This window comes from Pongo pygmaeus, chromosome 5 (genome assembly GCF_028885625.2).
Source record: "Pongo pygmaeus isolate AG05252 chromosome 5, NHGRI_mPonPyg2-v2.0_pri, whole genome shotgun sequence".
Classification (NCBI taxonomy): Eukaryota; Metazoa; Chordata; class Mammalia; order Primates; family Hominidae; genus Pongo; species Pongo pygmaeus.
Genome location: NC_072378.2, coordinates 12,008,410 through 12,034,811, shown reverse-complemented (window position 1 = coordinate 12,034,811; position 26,402 = coordinate 12,008,410). Strand labels below are relative to the sequence as shown.

The window sequence follows — 26,402 nt, the reverse complement described above, 5'->3', positions numbered from 1 at the left end:
AAATTCATTTCATAAGGTGATAGCTGTCATAGACAGTGATTTCTCTGATGGAGCTGGGCAAAGTAAATTGAAAGTCTTCTTGAAAGGATTCACCATTCTAAATGCCATTAAAAGCATTCATGATTGATGAGAGGAGGTCAAAATGGCAACATTAGCAGGAGTTTGGAAGAAGCAGATTCTAGTCCTCAAGGATGACTTTCAGGGATTCAAGACTTCAGTGGAGGAAGTCCCCGCAGATGTGGTGGAAACAGCAAGAGAACCAGAATTAAAGTGTAGCTTGAAGATGTGACTGAATTGCTGCAATCTCACGATAAGGCTTGAATGGATAAGGAGATGCTTCTATGGATGAGCAAAGAAAGTGGTTTCTTGAGATGAAATCTATTTCTGGTGAAGATGTTGTAAACGCTGCTGAAATGACAACAAAGGATTTAGAGTACTACATAAACACAACAGATAAAGCAGTGGCAGACTTCGAAAGGCCTGACTCCAATTTTGAAAGAAGTTTCACTCTGGATGAAATGCTATCAAACACCATTGTATGCTACAAAGAAATCTTTCATGAAAGTAAAAGTCAAGGTGGCAAACTTCACTGCTTTAAGAAATGGCGGCCGGGCGCGGTGGCTCACGCCTGTAATCCCAGCACTTTGGGAGGCTGAGGCGGGAGGATCACCAGGTCAGGAGATCGAGACCACCCTGGCTAACATGGTGAAACCCCATCTCTACTAAAAAAAATTTAAAAATATTAGGCGGGCATGGTGGCTGGCGCCTGTAGTCCCGGGTACTTGGGAGGCTGAGGCAGGAGAATGGCGTGAACCTGGGAGGCAGAGCTTGCAGTGAGCCGAGATAGCGCCACTGCACTCCAGCCTGGGCGACAGAGTAAGACTCCGTCTCAAAAAAAATAAAAATAAAAAATAAAAAGAAATGGCAATGAGAGGTGACAGCCTGCTGGCAGTCCTGAGAGCCCTCGCTGGCTCTCGGCGCCTCCTCTGCCTGGGCTCCCACTTTGGCGGCACTTGAGGAGCCCTTCACAGCCCACCGCTGCACTGTGGGAGCCCCTTTCCGGGCTAGCCAAGGCTGGAGTGGACTTCCTCAGCTTGCAGGGAGGTGTGGAGGGAGAGGCGCGAGCGGGAACCAGGGCTGCGCAACGCGCTTGCAGGCCAGCTGGAGTTCCGGGTGGGTGTGGGCTTGGCGGGCCCGCACTCCGAGCAGCCGGGCCGGCCCTGCCGCCGGGGCAATGAGGGGCTTAGCACCTGGGCCAGCGGCTGCGGAGGGTGTACTGGGTCCCCCAGCAGTGCCAGCCCACTGGCGCTGTGCTCGATTTCTCGCCAGGCCTTAGCTGCTTTCCCAAGGGGCAGGGCTCGGGACCTGCAGCCCGCCATGCCTGAGCCTCCCACCCCCTCCGTGGGCTCCTGTGCAGCCCCAGCCTCCCCGATGAGCGCCGCCCCCTGCTCCACAGCGCCCAGTCCCATAGACCACCCAAGGGCTGAGGAGTGCGGGCGCACAGCGCCCGACTGGCAGGCAGCTCCACCTGCAGCCCTGGTGCAGGATCCACTGGGTGAAGCCAGCTGGGCTCCTGAGTGTGGTGGGGAGGTGGAGAACCTTTATGTCTAGCTCAGGGATTGTAAATACACCAACTGGCACTCTGTATCTAGCTCAAGGTTTGTAAACACACTAATTAGCACCCTGTGTCTAGCTCAGGGTTTGTGAATGCACCAATGGACACTGTATCTAGCTACTCTGGTGGGGCCTTGAAGAACCTTTGTGTCCTGACACTGTATCTAGCTAATCTGGTGTGGAGGTGGAGAATCTTTGTGTCTAGCTCAGGGATTGTAAACGCACCAATCAGTGCCCTGTCAAAACAGACCACTGGGCTCTACCAATCAGCAGGATGTGGGTGGGGCCAGATAAGAGAATAAAAGCAGGCTGCCCAGACAGCAGTGGTAACCCGCTGGGGTCCCCTTCCACACTGTAGAAGCTTTATTCTTTCACTCTTTGCAATAAATCCTGCTGCTGCTCACTCTTTGGGTCCACACTGCCTTTATGCGCTATAACACTCACCGTGAAGGTCTGCAGCTTCACTCCTGAAGCCAGCGAGACCACGAACTCACCAGGAGGAACGAACAACTCCAGACGTGCCGCCATAAGAGCTGTTAACACTCACCGCGAAGGTCTGCAGCTTCACTCCTGAGCCAGCGAGACCACGAACCCACCAGAAGGCAGAAACTCCGAACACATCTGAACATCAGAAGGAACAAACTGCGGACACGCCGCCTTTAAGAACTGTAACACTCACCGCGAGGGTCCGCGGCTTCATTCTTGAAGTCAGTGAGACCAAGAACCTACCAATTCCGGACACAGCAACAGCCACCCAACCTTTAGCCACCACTACCCTGATCAGTCAGCAGCAATCTGCATCGAGGCAAGACCCTCTACCAGCAAAAAGATTATGACTGGATAAAGACTCAGATGATCATTCACATTTTTGGCAATATTTTTAAAATGAAGGTATTCACATTGTTTTATTAGACATAATGCTATGAAAACCAATGCTCATCTGCACACTTACACAGACTACAGTATAGTGTAAACATAACTTTGATATGCACTGGGAAATAAAAAAAATCACGTGACCTGCTTTATTGCAGTATTTGCTTTACTGCAGTGGTCTAGAACTAAACCCATGGCATCTCTAGGGCATGCATATTCAAGGAGCCACTAGGTACAGTGCCTATTGGCTATTTAAATTTTAAAACAAAGTATGCAGTTCAAAAAAGTTAAGAGGACATAGAAAGTATGTTCCCTGAACACAACAAAATTAAACTAGAAACAAATAGCAGAAAGATACCTGAAAAACCTCCAAATATTTAGAAAGCTGTCAATACAATTCTGAACAGCCCAGGGGTCAAACAGGAAGTCACAAGAGAAATTAGAAAAATCAAAATAAAACTAGCAAACTAAGAAAATACGATAAAGAATATCTCTCATGCCAATGATACACAATACTGAAAGCCAGATCCTAGAAAAATCTCCTTCTGAGGTCTGGGATAATAAGAGGATTCCTGCAATAGCCACTTATTTTTAATCACTTCTGTAGACTGTTCAACTACCACAATGAAAGAATACAAATCAATGAAATACAAATGATGGTAAGAAGGAAAATAGCATTATTTCCTGATAATAAAACGGTCTCCTAGAGAACCCATAAGAAATCACTGAAAATCTATTATACCTAACAGAAGAGTTCAGTACAGAAACACACAAATATCGGTCTTTTTCCTTATGCTATAAATGATTAGTTAGAAAATACAATGGAAAATATTCTTTGACTAATATTAATAAAAATATTAAAATGCCATGAAATAATTTCGCACAGAAAATTCTAAACATACAGAAAATTTTAAAGTTTTCAGTGTGAGTTTTTGTTTAAAAGTGGCTTACATAATAAAGAAACACACCATCCCCCTGGAAAAAAAATCATATTTTGAATACATCAATTTGCAAATATCTAAGTTTTATGAAATTTCAAACAATAAAAAATTTTACTCTTTTAAGAAATGTAACATGCCTCCAATCTTCATTTGAGAAAATAATCATTCTAAATTGAACAATAAAATGCTGAAAGAAAATTATGTAAAGACAACTTCATGGAAAAGATATTAAATGGTTAAGACAATATTTTCTCAAGATCAGATCAATGGATAAACCAAAAATCCATAAAAAGACCCTATCATATATGTACTTAGTAAATGAAAAAGGTGCCACATTTCAAAATTTTTGGGAAAAGAGATTCAAGTCTCATACACTGGATGATAAAGTAGAAGCAGATCTTAAGCAAACACCATGTACCAAAATAAGTTCAATAATTCAATGTAAGAAATAAAACCACAAAAAGAACAAGAAAATAGGAATAAATATTTAGCTTACCTTGGGCTGGGATTACACTTTCTAAGCAAAAAAGCAAGCAAAGCAATTTGAATACATAAAAACTAAGGAGTGTGTCTGTGTGAGAGCGTGTGTGTATGTAATTTTCATTTTAAAAAGCAAGTGAGAAACTGAGAAAGTATCTGCAACATGTAAGGCAAGGGTTAATATGATAATGTATAAAGAAGTTTTATAAGGGACTTATAGTAATTAAGAATTAAGTAATTAAGTAATTCAGATGATCCTCCTCTCAGGACAACAGATTACCTAGACAAAATATAAACATGATCAGCTTGAAGGCAATTAAGCAGTAAAAAGATAGTGAAAAGTTACTGAGCCAAGATCCTGGAAAGGATAAAAGTCCAAACAGGGGAGATCAGTATTTGGGGCTCCTTTTGATTAGGGAGGGTTTGTCTATTCAAAAGAGCAGCTAAAAGGCTGGGCAGTTCTGACAATCTAAAGGAGCTAAAGGTACAAATGACAGAATCCAGGGCATGCCATGCATGGAGTCTGCATTAAAACCTGCATGTTTGCAGCTGAGAACCTAAAGGGCTTCATTCTAGGAATAAGGGAAAATTGCATAAAGATCAAGCTTCACATGAACTGCAACTCACTTTCAATGGCCCCAAAAATCTCACACTCCAAAACTCAATTAAGATGAATCTTAGATTGTCAGTTCTCCTAGAAGCCTGGCAGAAGAAGACTGAAATATTCTTTGAAGGAAGATATTGTCAACTTAGGCTTAAAACATTTCTATAATTTTTAAAATAAAATGTCCATCATATATTCAAAGATAACCAGGCATCTGAGAAAAGAATTCAACATGAAAGAACCAACATTATAAACAGATTTACAGGGGTCCAATATATTGGAATGAATACACAAAGACTTTAAAATAAATGTGCTTACTTAAGGACAAGAATACTGAAAATTTCAGAAAACTGGAAGTATAAGGAGACACAGCATATTTGAAAAGCCAAATATAAATTATAGAATTGAAAAAAATACCATAACAGAACTAAGATAGATTTAAATTTAGAGTAGAACTGAAAAAGACAGTTACTAGGTGCAGTGGCTCACAGAGGTTGCCACTCCCAGCTACTCAGGAGGTTGAGGCAGGAAGATTGCTTGAGGCCAGAAGTTCAAGACCAGGCTGAAGAATATAGCAAGACTTTGTCTCTAAAACAAAAACAAAAACAAAAAACAAATATAATATGGGTGCAGTGGTGCATGCCTTTAGTTCCAGCTACCTGGGAGGCTGAGGCAAGAGGACTGCTTGAGCCCAGGTGGTTGAGGCTATAGTGAGCTATTATCAGCCTGGATGACTGAGCAAGACCCTGCCTCAGGAAAAAAAAAGAAAAGAGAGAGAGAGAGAAATGGAGAGAGAGAGAGAGAAACAGAGAGAGAGAGAGAGAATAAGTCAGATGAAAACAACACAGAATAAAGTATTAGGAGACCAAGGGATACAACATCCAGAAAGCAACAAAACAAAGAAGGTGGAAAGATACACAATGGGGCAGAGGCAATATGTAAGGAGATAAAGTCTAAAAATTGTTAAAAATGAATGAAACGCATGAATCTACAGATTCAAGAGCACTCTAAACCACAAGCAAGATAAATATAGAGAAACCATACCTGTACACATCACTTTGAAACTGTGAAAGTCAAAGACAAGGCCCAAAATCTTAAAAATAATTTTAAAAATTACTAGTAATTTTTAAAAGCCAGATTACCTTCAAAGCAATAGACTGACACCTCTACACCAACAATGTACTCAGGAAAATAAAATGCTAGGCTAGATTTCTATGCTTCCAAACCCAGCAAGAATATTTTCCAAGAATGAAGGTGAAATAGACCTTTTCTAATAAATGACACTTGAAAGAATTTGTCACAACAAACTTGCACAAATGGAAAACTAAAAGAAACTCTTTAAAATTATGAGAATATTGTATTCTATTTTAACTTATTTAGACAACTTGAATAACACATAAAATTTAACTTAAATTATAAATAAAATTAGCCCAAGAAAGCAAAAACTTTAACAGGTCTCTCAAGAAGAAAATAAGAATACACTATTGAAGACCTACACAATACTCTTCTCCTTCCCTCAAAAACACTCAAAACTTTCAAGTAACATATATTAAATTTTCCAGAATATTAAATATAACAACAGCTGCCTAATACAGTTAAGTCCAGATAGTTAAAAAAAAATAGTAAGTCTCCATGTGTGGCACAGCCATTCGTGCAGTTGTCTAAACTAGAAACTATCCTGGACTCTCGCATCCAGTTACCACTTCTGCTCACTTTTTCTCAAATCATCACTGTTCACATATGTCCTCTGGTGAACTCTGAAGACAGGGAAGCCAGGGTCTAGGTTCTGGCTCTGCCGCTTCAGCTATGTGACCTTGGGCAAGTTCTATTATTGAGCCTTCATTATCTGCAAAACACAGATAATGGCACCTCATGGGGTTGTGAGAATTATTTGAGATAATGCATGTAGACAGCTTGGCACTGTGCCCAGAACTTCAATTTTAGTTCATTATTATTGCTTCTGTTGATATTATTATTATTATCATTATTACATAATCAACACCATCGCTGGTTGCAATTGCAATACTAGGACAAAATGGCTACACCGCTATTTCAGCATGTATATTTCTATCATACTATAGGGCTGGGATTAACACTGGTATTTTAGCTTCAGTGAAACTAAATGTTTAATACCCTTCTCATAAAAAAACTCATAAACATATATTTTATTTGATGTTTTAAAATAACTTTCTTTAAAAGCTATTATTCTAATTATTAAAATACAAAATATTTAAAGTAGACTGAACACTATTAAAATAAAATGAACATAAAAAAACAAAATAATCATTTTATAAGTATGTCCTTAAGAACTGACAACATAACAACACTGGGTCACAAGTGTATTTCTATACTAAAGTTTCAGCTCTTAACATGCTCTGACCCTACCTTAAGAAGATGAGATCAAATGTTATTTCTGTATCTTCAAATAATCCGCTTCTTGCTTGATATTTATGAAGATGCTTTTTACTTTGAGGTTTTTCTTGGAGGAACTGTAGTTGTACATCAAGCTGTATTTTTGTTTCAAAGAAAACATTTCCAGCGGCACTTATCTTTGCTAGTTTCCTCATGTAGAGGAATTCAAAGGCAGAATTACCTGTTATCAGTATGACAGCAATGTTCCTAGTCTACTTGTCTGGAGAGCCTCGGTGTCATTTGTACAACAGACGTTCTGCTTTGCTGACTGACATTTCTCCTCCTCTTAGGGACAATGTGGGACTGGAAGAATTTTTTCACATCAGTACATTTTTCTGTTACTGATTTCTAATTTCATTCCGTCGCAGTTGGAGCAAACTCTATTATTTCAATTCTTTTTGATTTAATGATCAACTGTTTTATGGCCTAGGTGACGGTCTATCCTGAAGAATATTCCATGTATACTGGAGAATAATGTGTATTCTGTTGTTCTTGGGTGGAGTATTTAGGTCTACTTGGCTTACAATGCTGATGGTCAACTCTTCTGTTTCCTTGCTGACCTTCTGTCTAGAAGATTCCATCCATTATTAACAGTGGGGTAATGAAGTCTCCAACTGTTATTGTTAAATTGTCTGTTTCTCCCTTCATTTGTATCAGTTTTTGCTTCATGTATTTTAAGGCTCTATTATCAGGTGGATACATGTTTATAACTGTTATACCTTCCTAAAGGATTGACACTTTCATCATTAGAAAATGTCCCTCTTTACCTCTAGTAACATTTTTTATTTTAAATTCCCTTTTGATATTAACATAGCCACCCCAACTTTCTTATGCTTGTTATTTGCATGATATATCTTTTCCTATCCTTTCATTTCCAATATATTTGTGTCTTGGATCTAAAGTGAGTGCCAGTACAGACAGTGTATAGTCAGATCTTGTTTCTTTAATCTGGTCTGACAATCTCTGCCTTTTGATTGGACTGTTTAATCCATTCACATTATTGATATTATTGACATAGCTGAATTTGTGTCTGCAATTCAACTTTTTGTTTTCTGTATGTCTTGTGTCTTTTTTTTGTTCCTCTACTCCTCCTTTAATGTTTTCTTTTACATTAAGTGAATATTTTCAAATGTAATATTTAATTTCTTTAATGATTTTTTTCACTTATAGAGATTTTTTATTATTTCCTTTGTAGTAGCTCTAGGACTTACCTCACATCTTCAGAGTCTCTTTAGATTTATATTAATTCCAGTGAGATGTGGCAACGTTATGCCTATATAGCTCCATTTTCCTTTTTCCTCCTTTTCTGGTATTACTGTTATATACATATTGTATTTATAAATGTTACAGTTCAAAAATACACTGTTATCATTACTTAATATAACTATGTCTTTTAAACACTCCACTAAGAGAATAAAACCAAGTATATACTTAGAGTATTTGTTATGTTAACCTTCTTATTTGCCTTTTCAATAAGTACTTTGCCTGACTCCTGACAAGCACTTCACAGAAAGTGGTAAGAACAATTTTGTAACTCAACACAGGTCCTCTTTGGCTATGATATAGCTGGGTTAGCACAAAAGGTAATAGAAAAGTGACAACTGATGTGAAGTGTCATGAAATAAATACATTTTCTATTTTTATAACTTGCTGTAATGTTGTATAGTATGGTTTGCACAAAAGTAGCAGAAAGCTGAAAGACAAAAATCTAAATGTTGCTAACAAGATAACTGACACTGATGAGAAAACCAAATACATACTATCTCTCATCCAAAATGCTTGGGACCGGAAGTGTTTTGGATTTCTGATTTCTTTTTTCAGATTTTGGAATATTTGCATCATACTTGCCAGTTGAGCATCCCTACTCTGAAAATCTGAAATCCGAAATGCTCCAATGAGCATTTCTTTTGAGCATCATATTAGTGCTCAAAAAGTTTCAAATTTTGAAGCATTTTAGATTTCAGATTCTCAGATTAGGGATACTCACCCTGTATTCTGCTGTTATTTTTACAGGTTTAAGAAAATCACTTAGCAGAAGGTTGATTCAGGCTTCAACTAAAACACTACGTTTACAGAATAATAGTCACATTTCTCTGCCCTGAGTCTTTCAAATTTATATCCTCTTGCTCCACTTTCATGAGAAAGATTCCAAAGACTTCAGTGATTTTTCTAAGAAAGTTCTAGGATCTCTAAACTTAGGATTAGCGTCCAGTCAGTGTTATGTCTGTCTCTTACAACAGTATACAGTAGTTGAATCCACAAGAATATAGTATGATAATGATTTCTCCAAGCAATGTGTGCTGTGGACCACTCCACTACTAAACAAATATTCAGGAATTCTGCAAGTCGCAACCATTCGGTAGGTTGAAATCATCCATGGTGGGGAGTATTTTTACCACTTTGAAAAATGCTATATATTGTTAACTCCCTCCCCAGCCAACCCCTCTAAGCCTGCCCCAGCTAGCAGCTAGTTTACTAGCACTCCAACTGACTCTACATCAGCAAGAAAAGGTTAAATCCAGGGCAATACTGTCTATTACCAGAAAAGGGAAATGTGAACTCCCCTTGATTAACATTTCTACCACCAGGATGTTTGAGTTGTAGTGTTAACACCAGAAATCTGGAATCCTCAGTTCTTCACACTATCACAACCTCCCACCAGGTTTACAAAGATGTTATGATACCACAAAATAACTACCCTGAGAGTAGTCTGAGTCTTCCTGATTCAATGAAGTCATCAGAAAGGATTCATTTGGAGCTGTTAAAGAAGGAAGATTTTATTTTTGTGACAGTGACATACACAAACTATTTGTATACATCACTACATTAGATAATTTAATATGACAAAAGAAACAACTTACTTCAGAAAAGCAATCTAGATTACATATCTAACCACACTTAAGAAATCAAAGAAAGCAATAATAACACACTGTTTACAAATCCTGCCTGTTAAGTAAAGGAATCCATCCTTCTGACACCTCTACCATCCATCATCATTGATTCAATAAGCATTTGTCAAATGCCTACTACATGCACTAAGAACTGTAGTAAATGCTGTGCTATGACTGTGGGCAAAACTGTATAGGGGAAAATGTGAGGAGACCTCAGGCAGAGGTGAGAGGGTGAGGGTGTGGAGCAGTGAGTTGCATCTATGTTACCATGTTTTTTCTTCACATATAAGGGTCATGTTAAACAGTTACTAAATGGCTAACCACATGATATGGGGTGGGCCTGCTGAAATAAACACACTCCTCCAGGCCAAAAACTCAGTGACATTTCCCTCTGGCTCCTGCTCCTTCACAGTGGGCTGGACTCCCAAAGCGTCTGCTCCTCGGGCTCCTGCAGTCCACCTCCCACCGAAAAGATCAGGCCATGCATGAATGTTACTACATACATTTGTTTTCATTGCGATGCTTTTAAGTCCTCTTCTTGCCCTTCCCCACTCATCCACATAATCTTATTTGCTACTTCCAACTATTTTCTTAAATAAAATAATTTTATACTCCATTGCTTGGTGGTCAGGGAAAAATTCTAAGCCACATCCTTCAAAGTTTGATAAATTTGCTGCGTATAGCATAGCTCCAAAAAATACCCTTTGCCCAGTGAAGCAATAAAAGACCACCATATTTTTAGTTAAATACTTTGTTATCTCCATGCTTTAATTTTTAATTTTTTAAATTCATTTTATAGACTTCCTCCCAGTTCTTTATCTGTCTTCAATTTACCTGCCTTCTCTCACTTTTATTTTCTACTATTTCTGCCCTCAAATTATATTCGTCAGGTTTATGCAACGTGTCTGCTCTCTTCTCTGAGGAAACATGAGAAAAAGAACAAATCTCTACGTAGGCAAAATATATACAAGCTTACCTCTTTCTTTCTTTTTGGTCTCATACAGAGAATACAGTAGCAAACCTGGGGAAAAGCCTAAATAGATGAACAGCAACGCATATTATCCTTATAAGTCACCCTGTGGCATTATTTATATAGAAAATACTCAGATATATGGCATGAAGTCAATTACCTAAGAAGCAAAGTGAAACAAACAAAACCTGGGTTTTTCTCCCCATACCACTCTTCCATGAATCCCCAAATGAGCCTCTAGGATAAGATTCATTCCTTTGTTTTTCACAGTCCTCAGGGATGCTGTCAAAGCAGCTCAAATCCATATGCCATTACCTTAAATACTTTATCTTTCTTGTCAAAAAATGTACCAGTGGACATAAATATGTATTTAATATAATGTAAGACAAATTTTAAAAAACATTTTAATCCCTCTAAAATCAGGATGCATCTTCTAATCAATTATAAGAGCACTGTGTCATAACTTAATTGGCAGTGACTTTTCTCCTTGCTAAAGGATGCATAAAATCATTGTGCATCTTGCAATCAATAGCATTTTGAAGTCAATGAAATATGCTTTAAGTATGCACAAGAATGTGAGTCTTTCTCTGAATCATCCTATAAAATTAAAATCAGGTTAGCTATTTAAGTCTCTAATAAATGGCTCAATAGACCATGATAAGTAACACTGTTAGGAAATACTGAGAATTTTTGCTTTCATATTTCAAAAGAAGTAATGTTTTAGGATTTTGAACTTAAACACATTAAGGACAGATATTTGAAGACATTTATTTTACATTAATGTACTACAAAATGCTTTGTTTATATCATTATGCAAATCATCTTTTATAAAGCTGGCAGTGTATCTGAAAGGCCATGATCTCTTGGGATTTGGGATTTTCAAATTTCTCAAAATATTGACGTGGTTAACACATGATACCTTTAACTTATAGAAATGACACAAATAATTAAAATACTAATTTCCCTGTAATTCAAGCTCACAGCATTCACTGTCTATTACACTAAGAGAATACTTCATAAGACGTGAATATTTAAATTTGAAATTTTAATAGTAAAAAAAAGAGGTGACTTTCTTTTCTAAAAAATAAAAATCTGTTGCTGTTTTCCCAGGGGAAATTTGTTAGGCACTGCTGCCAGTCTACCTCATGAATTTTTGCTCTACCAATTCAGGATTTATGATGATTTGGGTAAGAGCTGGGTTAAAGCTTGTGGGCTCCTTTAAGGTTTAGACTTTTTCTTTCCTATCTATTTCTCAGGGCAAAAAAAAAAAAAAAAAAAAAATGGCTGGTGCACAACAACAATTTACTAAATAAATTAATGAGAGGTACAAGGAAAAAACATGATAATTTTTAGGGCATTTAACATTAAGAGACTAGGATGTACAAATATTGTTATTTAAAATAAACCTCTATTAAACATGTTCACTAAAATATATGATTTCCTAATAAGAAACCCAAGGACCACACTGGTTAAAAAATAAACTAATTAACATCAATATAATATTAAAATAATAAAACTGCATTCCACTTAAAATACTCTATCATTCAGACATCTCACAAAAATACTATACTAGCCTTCCCTCTAGCCACATCCACATGAGCTTTCATTTTGTAAGTTGTCAATACCCTTCTAAGGTAAGCCTATCAAGTTTTGTTTTATTGTACAAATGTTCTCCCAGTTTTAAAACATTTTCACCTTATCTTTTATGGTATTGACATTCTTCATTTTAATTTAATAAAATCTGTCCAACTTTTCTACTATATTACCTAAATTTCAGTATTACATGGGAAGGACTTTGTCATCCCTAATTACAAGAATATGTCCTTGTATTTTCTTAATTATACTCAGCAGAATTTTTAAGGAAGAGTGTCATTGGCAATAAAGCATGGCCTTATTAACATAAAATATTTATTCGAAATTAGCCTTTGTTTTAAAAAATGTTATATGTGGTAATTAAAATTTTTTTTAAATGAGAGTTACCATTTTTCACCCCTTGGAAACTCATTCACATTATCTTCAAAAAAATTATTATAATTTTTTTATAATATCATTGTAAAATGAATAAAAATATTCATTTTTTAATGTAGGCAAGAAACTAGCATTTTTACTGACACACCAATTAGAGTTCATGATCCAATGGAGTGCCACTCTCACTTCTGACTTGGTCTCATTTTACACAGGAACCTAACTTCCCTCAAGCTTCCCCAGATAACAGAAGCATATTTCAGGGCATAAATCATGCCTATGTTAACAAAAATCCCACTTATCAACTGACTTTTCTGAGCAAATATGAATATCATTCAGTATTACTAGAACAGATTTCTTTACTATATTTCTTAACTCATATAAACTACCTATATATATTTAGGCCCTCTTACTTTTATATAGATGGTGATATTCACAGAAATTATTTAAAAAATAAAAATGTTCTGGGGCTGAAGTATATAATGTAAAAGTGATACCACTACTGCTGAAAAGAAATTACTGGTAATGATAGTGGCAATTGTAGGTTCTTATTGTGAGACAGAAAATGATGTTAAAAAAAATCATAATGCAAGCTGACCTAAAGTCTCTACCTTTCTCTATGGCCACTGTCTGAATCCTAACTATTTTACCCCGGATCATCGTAACATTTCTGTGGGTGACGGCTATCATAATCTCATCATTCAAAAGGGTAAGTTAGAACAGAAATAAAACTGTACCAGAAATTCAGCTATCACTCTAACACAGATCTTATCTATTTATACCAGGGAATAATATCAGAATATCACAGTCCAAGACATGGGCTTGATTTTCCTCATGTACTTTCTGGTTGCACTCCCTTGGGTTAAGTTATTTAACATTATTCAACTTCAGCTTTTTCATCATGGCAAAATGATTAATTTACTTATAAAATGCTCAATTTCTAACATAAAATCTATGAGTACTTTTATACTACATTCTCAGAAAATTTTGATTACATGATATTCAGAAACAGAGAAGAAATAATTTTGGATATCCTAAATGGTTTTAAAAAACAATTAACAATGCAATTAAGTGAGAAATTACTAAAAATAAATAAGATCCCCATCCATGTGGAGAAAAAAAAATTCGAACATGATTTGGGGTGGGGGGAGGGTCAGAGAAGAAACCAGCATAGAAAAGAATGAAACTAATAAATATAAAATTGTGTATGATACATCTAAGCAATACTTACAAGGAAATTAAGAGCTTTAAGTGATTCCAATAGAGCAGAATAAAGGCTTAAAAATGAATGAGCATTCCAAGTTAAGAAATTTGAGTAACAGAACAAGCCTGAAGAAAAAGACAGGAAAAGATAATAAAGAACAAAATTTAATGAAACTAAAAAGGATGAAGCAAGAAAGTATCATGAAAATCAGATGTTGGCAAAATAAAAAGAAAGTAAAACAGAAAACTGGCAACACTAATCAAGAAAGCGAGGAGAGGCACAAATGAATGATAGAAGCAATAAAAAATAGACATAACTACACACCCAGCAGAAATGAAAGACAGTAAGAAAATACTAGGACTGATTTTTTGCCAATAGATGTGACTGTTTAGATAAGATGGATAAATTATAAGAAAAATACAACTTCCTAAAACTGAAGAGAAAATAGAATGTTTGGATAATCCCTTATTGTTAAGTACACTTCGGAGTTAAAAGTCTACCCTGCAGTCCCTCCCAAAAGTCAAAATATGTTGTAAGACTTGCCTACAAAGGTACAATCCCAATATCAAACAAACAGCTCCATGGGAACCAGAAGCATATAGTCCTCAGATCATCCTATCAAACTAGCATAACCTTAAAACAAAATCAGGCACAGAAAATTATAAAACATAACAAAAATATAAACCAATGCCTTGAACACGGATTCAAAATTTTTTAATAAAATATTAACAAATCAAATCTAGCAGTGATTAAGATTAAATATCATGACCAAATTGGTTTAAAGATATGTAAGTCACTTTTAAACATCAGAATGAAAGAATAAAGGACATAGTAAGATCATCTTTACATAGAAACAAAACGTGATAAAAATAAAAATCCATTTATGATTTTTAAAAATAATTTCAACAAATGAAAAATAGAAGATAACACCTTTAAGCAACTAAAAAATATACAGACTCTCTTCCCACAAAAAAAGATAGCAAACATTTTAATGGTGAAAAATTAGAAGCATTTTCTTTAAAATCAGGAACAAGTCTAAGATACCAATTTTACTGGAGCCAACTGAGCAAGATAAGAAAAATAAATAAAAAGAAACAATTATTTCAAAATGAAGAAACAAACTTTCATTATTCCCAGCTGATATGACAAGAAAATCTGAAAACACCAGCAGACAATTTTCATAACGAATGAGAATGCAGCCAAGTAGCTGGATATAAAATAAATATTCAAAAATATATTGCATTTTTATTTGCCAGGAGCTAGAAAACAATTTTATAAAAGAAAAAATCATTAAAATGAGGAAAACACTAAATTCTAACAAATAGAGCAGAAAAAAATAAAGATTCATATGGAGGAAAATGATAAAACACTAAAGAAAACACAAGTATCAGAAATATACAATCTTTTTTGAATAGGAGGCCTGAAAACTGTGAAGATGGTCAGTTTGCCCCAGATTCAATCAAACCCAAACAAAATTCTAACAAGTTTTTTAAAAACCTGATTCTAAAATTCAAATAGATGAGCAAAGAACTAGAAATAGTCAAAACATTCCTGAAGGCAAATAACACAAGGAATCTGCCCTACTGTATATAGTGTATACTGGTTATTGCACACTGTATATATCAAGACAATAAAGTGGTAAGTAATTAACACATTGTGATATTAAAATATGGGTAAACAAATTCACAGAACACAATACAGAGCTAAGAAACAAACCCACACAAAAGTGAAAAATGAATATGAAACAGTAAAAGAAAAATATACTAAATGTTTCAGAGACATTTAACAACATTAGCAATGGTTACCCACTTGAGAAAAAAAAGAAACTTGAATCCTAACTTACACTACATTAAAAAACTAAGTATTTTTTTTTAAAAAAACAAACTCCAGATGGATTTTTAATCTGAAATGTGGAAGTCTTTTAGAAGAAAATATAGAAAAATATATATATACTTAAGACCTTGTGGTAGGGAAGAATTTAAGACAAATAAAAATACAAAAAAATGAATCATAAAAGCAAGAAATTAATAGGTTGACAATATTAAAATCAAGAGCTTCTATTCACTTTAGTGAATAGAAGGCACTTTAGATAAAGTAAAAAATAAATCTGAAAAATAAAGCACATAAAATGAATAAAGATAGTTATTCAAAATATATTAAGAAAAAGATAACTCAGTTTTTACAAAATGGACAAATAATACTAGCAAGAATTTCAGTAAGCGGGAATGCAAATGAAGACATGTTTGACATTATTAAATTAAATAAGCAGGAGGCCATTTGCCTGAGGCTGTCTCCTTACCTTGAGTTATGACCTAACAAACTGCAACCTCATTTAGTGCGCAAACAAACATAAACCTAATTTAGAGTATTTTTTGTAAAAAAATAGCTACTTTTCAGCCAATCACAGGCAGTCAACTGATCAGATCATGCCCAGATAAGGTAAATACTTCATCACACCCTATCCAAACAAGGCAGGTGCCTAGTTGCAGCCAATCAGGTGATTTCTCACTTTGCGTGTTCAGCCTATACAAGCTTGCTGCTCACACTGCTCGGCAGAGCTCTCTGAACCTCTTCTGGTTCTGAATGATGCCTGATTCATGAATCATTATTTGTTTAAATAAAATCTGTTAAACTTTTTGTGTCTAAAGTTTTTCTTTTAACATCAGTAATCGTGGAAACAAAAATCAAAGCAGAATAAAAGAGGATTTAACATCTATCCAATTAGGAATAAAAAAGACTAAAAATACCATGTACTTGATGGTACAAAATGAATTCTTGGACACTGATAGTGGGAATGCAAGAAGTTTCCCCAAAAAAACTCTGGAAAACAATATAGCATCATTTTGTAGAGCTGAACATCCACATTCCCTATATATGCTCTAGAAACTCACACATAGGCACCAGGATATAAAAATATTCATACCTGCATTGTTTATGATAGCAAAAAGGTGGAAATAACTTAAATATCAATAGAAGAATGGGCAAACAATTTCATACAGTGTAATATTACAACAATGAAAAGTAACAGCTATGTGCAACAGCATGGGTGAATCTTAGGAACAATGTTAAGTGAAAAAAGCTGCAGAAGACTATGTACAATATCATTTCATTTAAAAGTTCAAACTCAGGCACAACTAGAAAATATATTGTTTGGGGATACATACTTTTGTGACATAATTGTTTTTTAAAAGGACTGAAATGATGAACACAAAACTAAGGACAGTAAAACCTCTACAGAAGAGACAATGGGATGAATTGCCGATCAGCATGTGGGTGGATACAATGGTACTGGCAACATTCCCGTTCTTAAATTGGGTGTGAGAATCAAAGATTACCATGTCATTCTTATGCTTTGTAATTTAACATGCTACATATGTTAATTTATATGTGTCAAACATTGTATGATAAAAATTTAAAAGAGTATTAAAATTAAAGCTTGACAAAGCCATAAAACTCTCCTAATCGATCTATTTATTTCTTCCCAGTTAATTTTATTCATATTCCATTACCACATCTGTGACAGTCACTATTTCATTTAAATCCCACTCAACAATTTTAAAAATAGTGTCAAGCACAATGCGTGTTAAGAATCAGGAGATAGCACTGTAAGGAAAAACATAATGACATTATGGAGACTTGTGTGAATGTTGCATCCTTATCTCTATCTCCAAATTGATTAAAATCAAAATAAATCAAATTAAAGTCATCTGATTTTCATTCAAAAGAGAAAAAGAATAAAATAAGTACATTAACATAATTTAGTGCATTTCTTTACTCTATTGGTGTATGATAGACAAAGTCAGTTTCTTTACTTCCATATTACACTAAACAGATTTAATCCTCCTTAAATTATTAAAATACAGGAGGAAATGTCTTTTTTAATCTATAATGAGGAAGTTGCTTTTAAGAGCCTACTACTATGCTAGATACTTCTGAAAATAAATTAGTTACTTGTCCTAATAATTACAAGAAAGAGAGAAAGGGAGAAAGAGCCTCAAATAAGTTAAAGACCACAGAACCTTCGATGGAGACAAAGCCTTAGAACTAGAAGCAGTGTTTAAAAATAATTTTTTTAAAAAGCAATGTGGCTAAACTTACGGGGTGAAAAAACCCAAAGTACATCAGAAAAACAATGAAAAAGAGATCTATTATAGATGACTTACCATAATCTAAAATGAACGACTATATTTTTAAAGTATATTCTTTGATGGAAGAAATGAATATCCTTTAAAATAAAATAGGTAACAGCAAGAAAAGGTTTGAAAAATCTCAACACCAGCCAACAGCAAGAAAAGGTTTGAAAAATCTCAACACCACTGTTACTCAGACTTTTCATGTTGTTAAAGAGAAACTGATATTATTTCTTACTTATATTTGAAAGGGAAAACTATTTTATTTTTAATTTCTGTATAAAAATGAAAGCCAAGTAGTAATTCTATGCAGTGAACTGCACAGAACAATGCTCACTTGGTATTCATCCTAGCTCTTAAATAAGTGTAGCCTGCCAACTGTAGCCCAATCCATTATTCTGAACCTCATTATCCAATTTCTCTTTCTAGAACCTTTGTTTCATTTCCTCCTTCCTATCAGGCATTTAGTTCACTGTTCTGAAAACTCTTGCCAAAGAAGTAACAAGGAAAAGGAAGACAGGCTCACATTTACTTTGCTACTAGAAGCAGCTCTAAACCATGACTAGATGTAAAAAAAAAAAAAAAAAAAAAAAAAAAAGGCTGGCTATAGACAAAGAAAACTTTAAAAGCACGGCCTCTTATAATCCAAGTGTCTCAAATGCCTTATGCGTTTAAGTCAGTCAACCCTTCAAAGGGACAAGGTGGCCATGGAGACATCTCTACTCTTTCTATGCTTATTTTTCTGCAAGAATGTCATTAGAGGGTCAGATATACATGGCCCTTCCAGAGCTCCCATGGAAGGAGTGGGGGGTGAGGAGAAGGCAGACATGAGGGGTGCTACACAGTACCCCATAAATGTAAGACCAACCCCAAACCATCTTGAAGGCTTCACAGGCTGGTTCAAGGGATGGAGAACTGGGATGGCAGGAAATTATTTCCCCTACAGATACCTGCTCAGTAGTCTAACTAGATTTAAAAGCTATTTTTTGTAAAACGGCTTTCAATTGGAATCCTATTTAGCTAAATTACTCTGTCAAAATAGTCTGCTGTAATTCAAAGATACAACAAGGCAAAATAAATAATAAATCACGGAATACAAATGTCATAAAGAGAACTTTATTTGCCCACAACATTAAAAGCACATAATCAATTCTGCTCATTAACAGATAGTGTTTAAACACTATTTACCTCACTACCTGACCGTCCCTACATGCTCTTCTGCATCACATCTATTTTTTTATAGTACTTAGAAAGATAATCAATGTTTTCTACGGTGAAAACCAATTTTTTCCTTTCAAGTTTTTAATTTTAATACAAAATTACACCCATCGCAGCTAGTGAAATAATATAAAGGCATATAAATGAGTGGGTCATCTTCCCTTGCTCCTTTTCCCACTTTTATACACATATCTGTGTATAAATCCTTTCCAACACTGTCCAATCTCACAGAAGCCTCTGTGTGTGTATGCATACATATATACATATAAATACTCGTATACACACTTGACTTTGTTCGTTTTCACAAAAAAATAAGATATTTTACATACTACATTGCGATGTTGTTTTTCTTATTTGATAAGTCATCACCATCAACTAAAGTAATTAACATTTTTTCAAAGCTGCATGATATCCCAAAATATGAGTATACTACAAATTATTCAACTATTCTTCCACTGACTGGTATTCAGGCTGTTTTAGTTGTCTCAGGTTTTTGTCGCTACAAAAAAAAAAAGAAAACTGCATCACATGAATACACACATGAACACACATGCATGGACATAGCCAACTGTGTTCCTTATATTGGTACTTTCATTGCTACAGGACAGTCTCACAAACAGGACTTTCAAAAGAGCTGCAATAACCTTTCACACTTCTACCAGTCATACATTAATATGTGGGAAACAGTTACAGAATGTGCTATGTGGCTAAAATGTTTCATAAAGCAAAGTCCACAACATTTTAAGTATCAATAAGTTCAAGGGGATTTCTAATTTTGTGATATGTCTATATTGATTTATTTCATAAGGCTACATTTATGAGGTATATGTATAGGCATCATTGCAAGAATAAAGTTTACATTCAAGCTGATTTTAATTTACCTTTTTTTGAAACTTCTGCCCCATTAAGTTCTTTTTGTGCTTCTTCAATTTTGTCTAAGAAAAACAGAGAAAAATTTATAAATTAATTTACCTTAAACAAATAAGAATACAGTAAACATACTACTTTTAAACAGTGTCAGATATATAGTAATAAATGTGTTGAATAAATTATGATACAGATGTGTATAAACTGTTGAAGGATATATTCCCTTTTAAATTTATAATTTTAATCATTTCTTAGTCACAAGGACTATTTCCAATTAATAAATGTTTCCATAATGCAAATAATTAGTGTACTTTAGATACTGAACTACAGCTTTAAAAGTCTAGTCATCTAATAAAAGTATCTAAAAATAATACTATCTTTACATACAAAGTACCTAATAGGGATTTTAGAGATATAACAAATGCCTACTAGCTTAGAAACGACCAGATTAAGCAAAGCTAGGACTTAAGACACAAGATAGAAAAGGATGGAAAAACAGAGACGAGGATGAGCTGAAATGTGGCATGGCAGAAAGTGTCTATCCCTTGCTGGCAGCATAGAGCTGACAGCATCTATGAAGTATGAGGACAGAGTACTGCATTAAAGAGGACTATATACAACTGACTGCAGAACTGCTACACATGTGCACAGTTTTGTCAGACAGATATAACCCAGGAACAATAACTAAAAGAATTGGGAGCAGTGCCTCGCTCCTGCTGTTCTTTGACCTGGGGCTCTGGGCACAACTGGATTTTGTAAATATGTGCATGTTCTATTTCAATAATAATTAATTTAAACTTTATAAGGATATACATACTTCATGACATGGGCAGTAATCGATTACAAATTTAACACACTGGTCTGGGTACTTATTAAAATGGTAAAAGGAACAAATTCCCAGGGTACTATTTTGTACTGAACTGAAGACAATACTGATAATTATATAACATTCTACATATCCCAAATGTGTAAGTACAATTTAGATAAATGCATCAGCTCAGAAGTTGCCTCCAATGCTGACCCTACCACTGCTCACTGGCCATGGAAGATGTAACCTCCAATATGGTATCCTACTCCAAATAAATAAAAGGCAGACACCACACATCATGGGCCCTTCAAACTCTCATCTACCTGCCTCTCTCCCTATCTTGCCAGAAAGGCCAAGAAATTCAGAGAACCTTCTATTTACAGATCAAACGTCCTTCAATTGCATATTGATCCAACTTGCCAAGGCAAAGTGGGAGAACAGAACAAAGGAAGCAAGCTAGTTTGAAATATAGGACATTACATCTCAACAATAGTCAAAAATCTAAATTTTCATCCTGATAAATGTATCACCCACAGCAATGTCTTATTTGCTTCCTGCGAATTATCAGATCCAGAATATAATTTGAGAGTAGTACAGGCAATCTTTGGAATAAGACAATTTTTCTGATTTATAAACTTTAGTTACTGCTCATGAAACGATGAGTGAAGTTGAAAATAGTCCTGGAAAAAAACACACATTAAATGTAGAAACTGGATCCTGCGTTCAGTGGTAGTTTTGCTTCAAAGAGAAAAATATGGAATGCTTGCATGAAATCTATATTAACACAGTGTAAGTAACAAAAGGCTAAGACCCACTTTTAAAAAACAAAATACATGAATTACCTGCAGATTTTCAAACTATAAATAATAAACAAATCACATAACATATAGTACTTGAAAAACATGTAAAAGGACTTTTATTACCAAAGCACTATTATTTCTATGCCAGTAATTCACCCAAACTTAAGAATCATAAATAATATATGTATTATATATTCACAGTAGTAACAACTGTGCTTAATAGTTTATGTGCACATAATTTTGCATTATATAATAAAAACAACTTTTCTTAATAGAATCAGTTGTGGCTTAAAGCAACAAGAACTCATGATTAACAAATACTTACAGAATAGCTGTTATTAAGTAATTGAAGTTTGGCCACTTTCTGTTTGCACTTCAATATAACAAAACTCTTACAAAAATAACCTGTTTATATCTGCTTACAAAATACTAGTCTCCGTTTTTAAAATTTTCAATTAAGTTACCTTTTTATCTTGATAATAACAGTATATAAATTTAGACTACGATTTAGGACATCTACTACAATAAATATAATAAGTACCTCCTCAAATGCTTCTACCTATAGCTCCAGGTCAATAGGTAAACAATCTCCAATTAGCTTGTAACAGCCATTATAAAAGCTTTTGCTTTGGGCAAGTTTTATCACAATTCCTGTTTATATTTAGTGTGTTTTTATAATTCTCTTGGTAAATACGAGGTGTTTTAAAGACACTCTCCAAAATTACAAAGAAAGTAGTCATTTACTACACGCTCTTAATTGATTCATACAAGACAGTTTACTGATATGTAAAGCATTATTTATATTTTTTCACCGTGACAGAGAAAAAATACAGTTTTACATTTCAACTAATATCCCACGTGCATACACATTATGCATACATGTAATTCCCTATTAAAAATGAAAAATCCTGCCCCTTTCACAACTACATTAATTTCAGGGCTCCCTGCTAGACTCTAAATCTACAGCTTTAAGTTCATCAATATAAGAGGCAGTTTCCAACACATCCTTTTTGCCAAACCTTTACCAAGGGTAACACTTCCCAGCAATCACATCTCTCACCGTAAGTCTTGATTTGGGAGAGGGGGGGCAAAGGGAAAAAAATGGTATCTTAGACTCTAAGACATCCCCCAACATGCCCTCCCCACCATCACTGGGATCTGGGTTAACAATTTCCCAAGGAACTACACATTCAGAAATAAATAATAGTTTCTCTGTTGCTGTTACCTAAAAATAAAAGTAGATATACAAACAAAAAGAATACTCATACCACGTCAGTAAATCTGAAGCCCATAATATGCATTCTTACTATAATGAGTTCTTACTGTATTTAAATTAACACGTAATCTTAATTCATTCAATTTTTACATTAAATATACTTGGAGGAGCCATCACTTGGAATAAAGATCCCAGCAAACACATGAATGGATCCGTAATCTTTAAGATCCAGAAAGGCCAGTGGCTAAAACAGCAATATGCTAGAAGAGAAGTAACTAACAGTATAGATTAAATTTTTGTTCTGCAACTATTAAAAATGTATACTATTAAAAATGTATACACAGAAACTTAAAGGCTATAAGAACTATCTTGTATGATACCTTAAATTAAAAATTTTGTGTAAGAAAATGATGCAAAAATATCTCATTTTCATCATTCACAAATAATCATAAAAGAAGTCTCTTTATTAGTGAAACATAATCTGAAACCACTGAACAAAAGGAAAAAGTCGTAGAGCCCTTAAGAAATAATAATCTTTCTTTTAGGGTTTCTGGAAGAAGACTGAATTAAAAACAAATCATTTATAGAAATTACATAATCTTCAAATAAGGATTTACAGTAGCCCCTTGCTCTCTGACCATTCTTCAGTCTATGCTAAAGTGCATGTGGGGAAGGTCTCCCTCACCATCTCAGAGGCCTGACTCTTATTTCCCAAGAGCCTTGGGCTCCAATGCATCACAGGTTGGAGGACCAGCCCACTAAGTTGTTAGGATTTGGTTCAATGAATGCTGTGTTTTTACTGTAATTGCATGCCTGCTCTGTGTCAGGTCTAATGTGAACAGTTACAGGGACAAAGGTATCAGGCCCTCCCAGAGGGGCTCCTACTTTAGCGTATCCTTACAAATCATTTTAATAGCAATTTGATGGTAAATAAGGCTCAAACTCCCCTGTGTGCTTAACGAGGTTCTTTGTGATCTAGTTACCTCTTTGCCCTTTGCCACTTCTATTCTCTCTTCAAGATCAGGCACAGTGAAGTCCAGGCTCAACCAGACCCTAGGACTTAACAGCCGCTTTGTCCTCTTCCCTGAAGGCGCCTCCCACACTGTCCCTTCTCTGTGGGGCATCCTTTCAAGATGGGGCTTCTCTGGGCAAACTTCCCTAACACCCTTGTCCAGAGCCCATCACTCTCTCCTCTGTACCACCAGTAAACGTCGTGCACAGAACCCTATTTCTCTAGAGCTACATAGCTCATGATCGTTAGTAATAATGGCAATTAGATGGAGCTGAGTGGTTTACTGATCATATAAACACTGACAAGACAATAACCCGCCAAGTGACACAGAACCTGCATTCTGAAGAGAAAAAGAGAAAAAAGCACCTACACACAAACTGAAAACTGGCACTGGGTGGTTTCACTTAAGAATCTACCATTTTATCATCTTTAACATTATAAATTATGTCAACATTTGGGAAGCTGTATCAGTACACTGAAAGCACTCGAGTCAACTATTACTCCCTTAGATCTATAAGAGATTTAAGTCATGTCTCACCTACTTCTATCAGCTCATCCTTCTCTCATGCTGTTCTGCTGGGCACCATATAGCATCTGCGCTAGCACCCGTGCGTCCTCCCTCTTTGTTTAGCCTTCAAAACCCACATTGGTAACATTTTATGAAGTAAATCCTAATGAACTGTAAAAGGCACCTCTGTTTACTGAAAGAGGTACCATCTGATTGAAAAAATATCACCATATGTAACTGTACTATTTTTACTACTGAATAAAACATAATTCCTACTTCCTCTCATTATATGCCAGTGCAAGCGCCTTACTCTTACTGTGAACTGTAAGTGCTATTTCAATAGCACTAAATAAATGACAATGGCATAAAATTAAAATTGTATCCAGCACACACAATCATTTATACATGCTCTTGTAAGCGAAGATTATTCCTAGTCTTCACTACTAAGTAAACTGAGTAAACCCACCTTTACAATCAACCCATTTTAACCTACAAGTTTTACATCTCAAATAACTCTGGACTTACTTGTCTTTGAGGAAGACGACATGCTGTTATAATGCTGAAAATGATAGTCTAGACTAGCAATATTTCAAACAAAAACACTGCCTGCAGTAAGTGAAAAAGAAATCAAAGACTCAACTCTGTGCTAATGAATTTGAAAATAGTGATGAACTAGTAAAATCCTAGAAAAACACACAACTACCCAAACTGATCCAGAATGAGGAAAGCTTGACCAGAATAACCAGCACTGATAAAGCTGAGAAAGTCGCCACAGCATTACACAGAATTTGCTTTTTAAAAAGGTTCCAGGCCCAGAGAATTTTATTACCAACTTCTTTCAAATTTTAAAGAATAAAGCATGTCCTAAACTGCTCCAGAGCCCAGGATAACACAGAAGGCATTCTACATTATTTTATACAGCTGGCATGCCTCAGGTACCAAACCCAGCCAAAGGGGCAGAAAAACCAACACCACACTAGAACACAGCTTTAACAATCTATATCAAGAAGCACATTCACAGAAAATAGGAAGCAAAGCTATTTCAATATTCAGAAGCAACATATTATAATTTGTCACAGCAATAGGACAAGGAAGGGGAGTAAAGGTAAGTTAAATAATGTCCCAAATGTACTTGATTAAATCATATCTATCTTTAATGTTTCAAAAAAACCTCAATATTACATAGGAAAGGATATTCCTCATCATAATAACCAAGTGTTATCCTAACAAATATCCTGAGCAAAGAAATCAGCCAATAACCATGTTGTCTGTCCCCCTGCAGCTCTGGTAGGCAGCCTTCCCTGACATCTCCCTCAAACTCCTCTGTGTCCCCGGCATTCTTTTCCAACCCCTAGAGCAGCAGCAGTCCTCACAGCATATTCTGAGAGTCTGTTTGCTTGCTTTCCACATCAAACTGTATCTTACTCCACAGAGTGCATAGGTGCCAGGGTCACTAGACCCTTGACACACAGTTGTCTAATAAATGAATTGCTATTGCAATATTACTACAGCATTTTTGTTAATAACTAGGCAGGAATTCTATATATAAAACAACATGGAGCTGGTTAAACAAATACTTAAATATTTCTATACAAGAGAATTTTGTTTAGCCATTAAATGTATTTTTTACAAAATATTTATTGACGGAAAATGCTCAACATATATTATGTTAAAAAGACATAATTCTAAACATTTTGTGCCATGAAGATGAATGTGTAGAAATGTATAGACACACACACACGACAGATATACACACTCATATGTCTACAAAGGAGGCCCAACTGTATATCTGAGGGTAGTGCATTAACAGACAGTTTTCATTTTACCATTTATATCTTCTCCAATTACTAAAGTACCTATAATGAATACATATCTTAATATAAACTGTA

The 26,402-nt window shown here is 35.2% G+C and overlaps 1 protein-coding gene across 6 annotated transcripts in view; it reads right to left on the bottom strand.

Moving 5' to 3' along the window:
* Positions 1–26,402, bottom strand: part of HIVEP1 (HIVEP zinc finger 1) — a 164,021-nt gene that overhangs the window by 55,365 nt on the left and 82,254 nt on the right. For all 6 annotated transcript variants that reach the window (XM_063665802.1, XM_054490511.2, XM_054490512.2 and 3 more), the window contains one exon: positions 20,184–20,237. In XM_063665802.1, the coding sequence (XP_063521872.1) occupies positions 20,184–20,237 (54 nt within the window). The remainder of the gene's footprint in view (positions 1–20,183; positions 20,238–26,402) is intronic.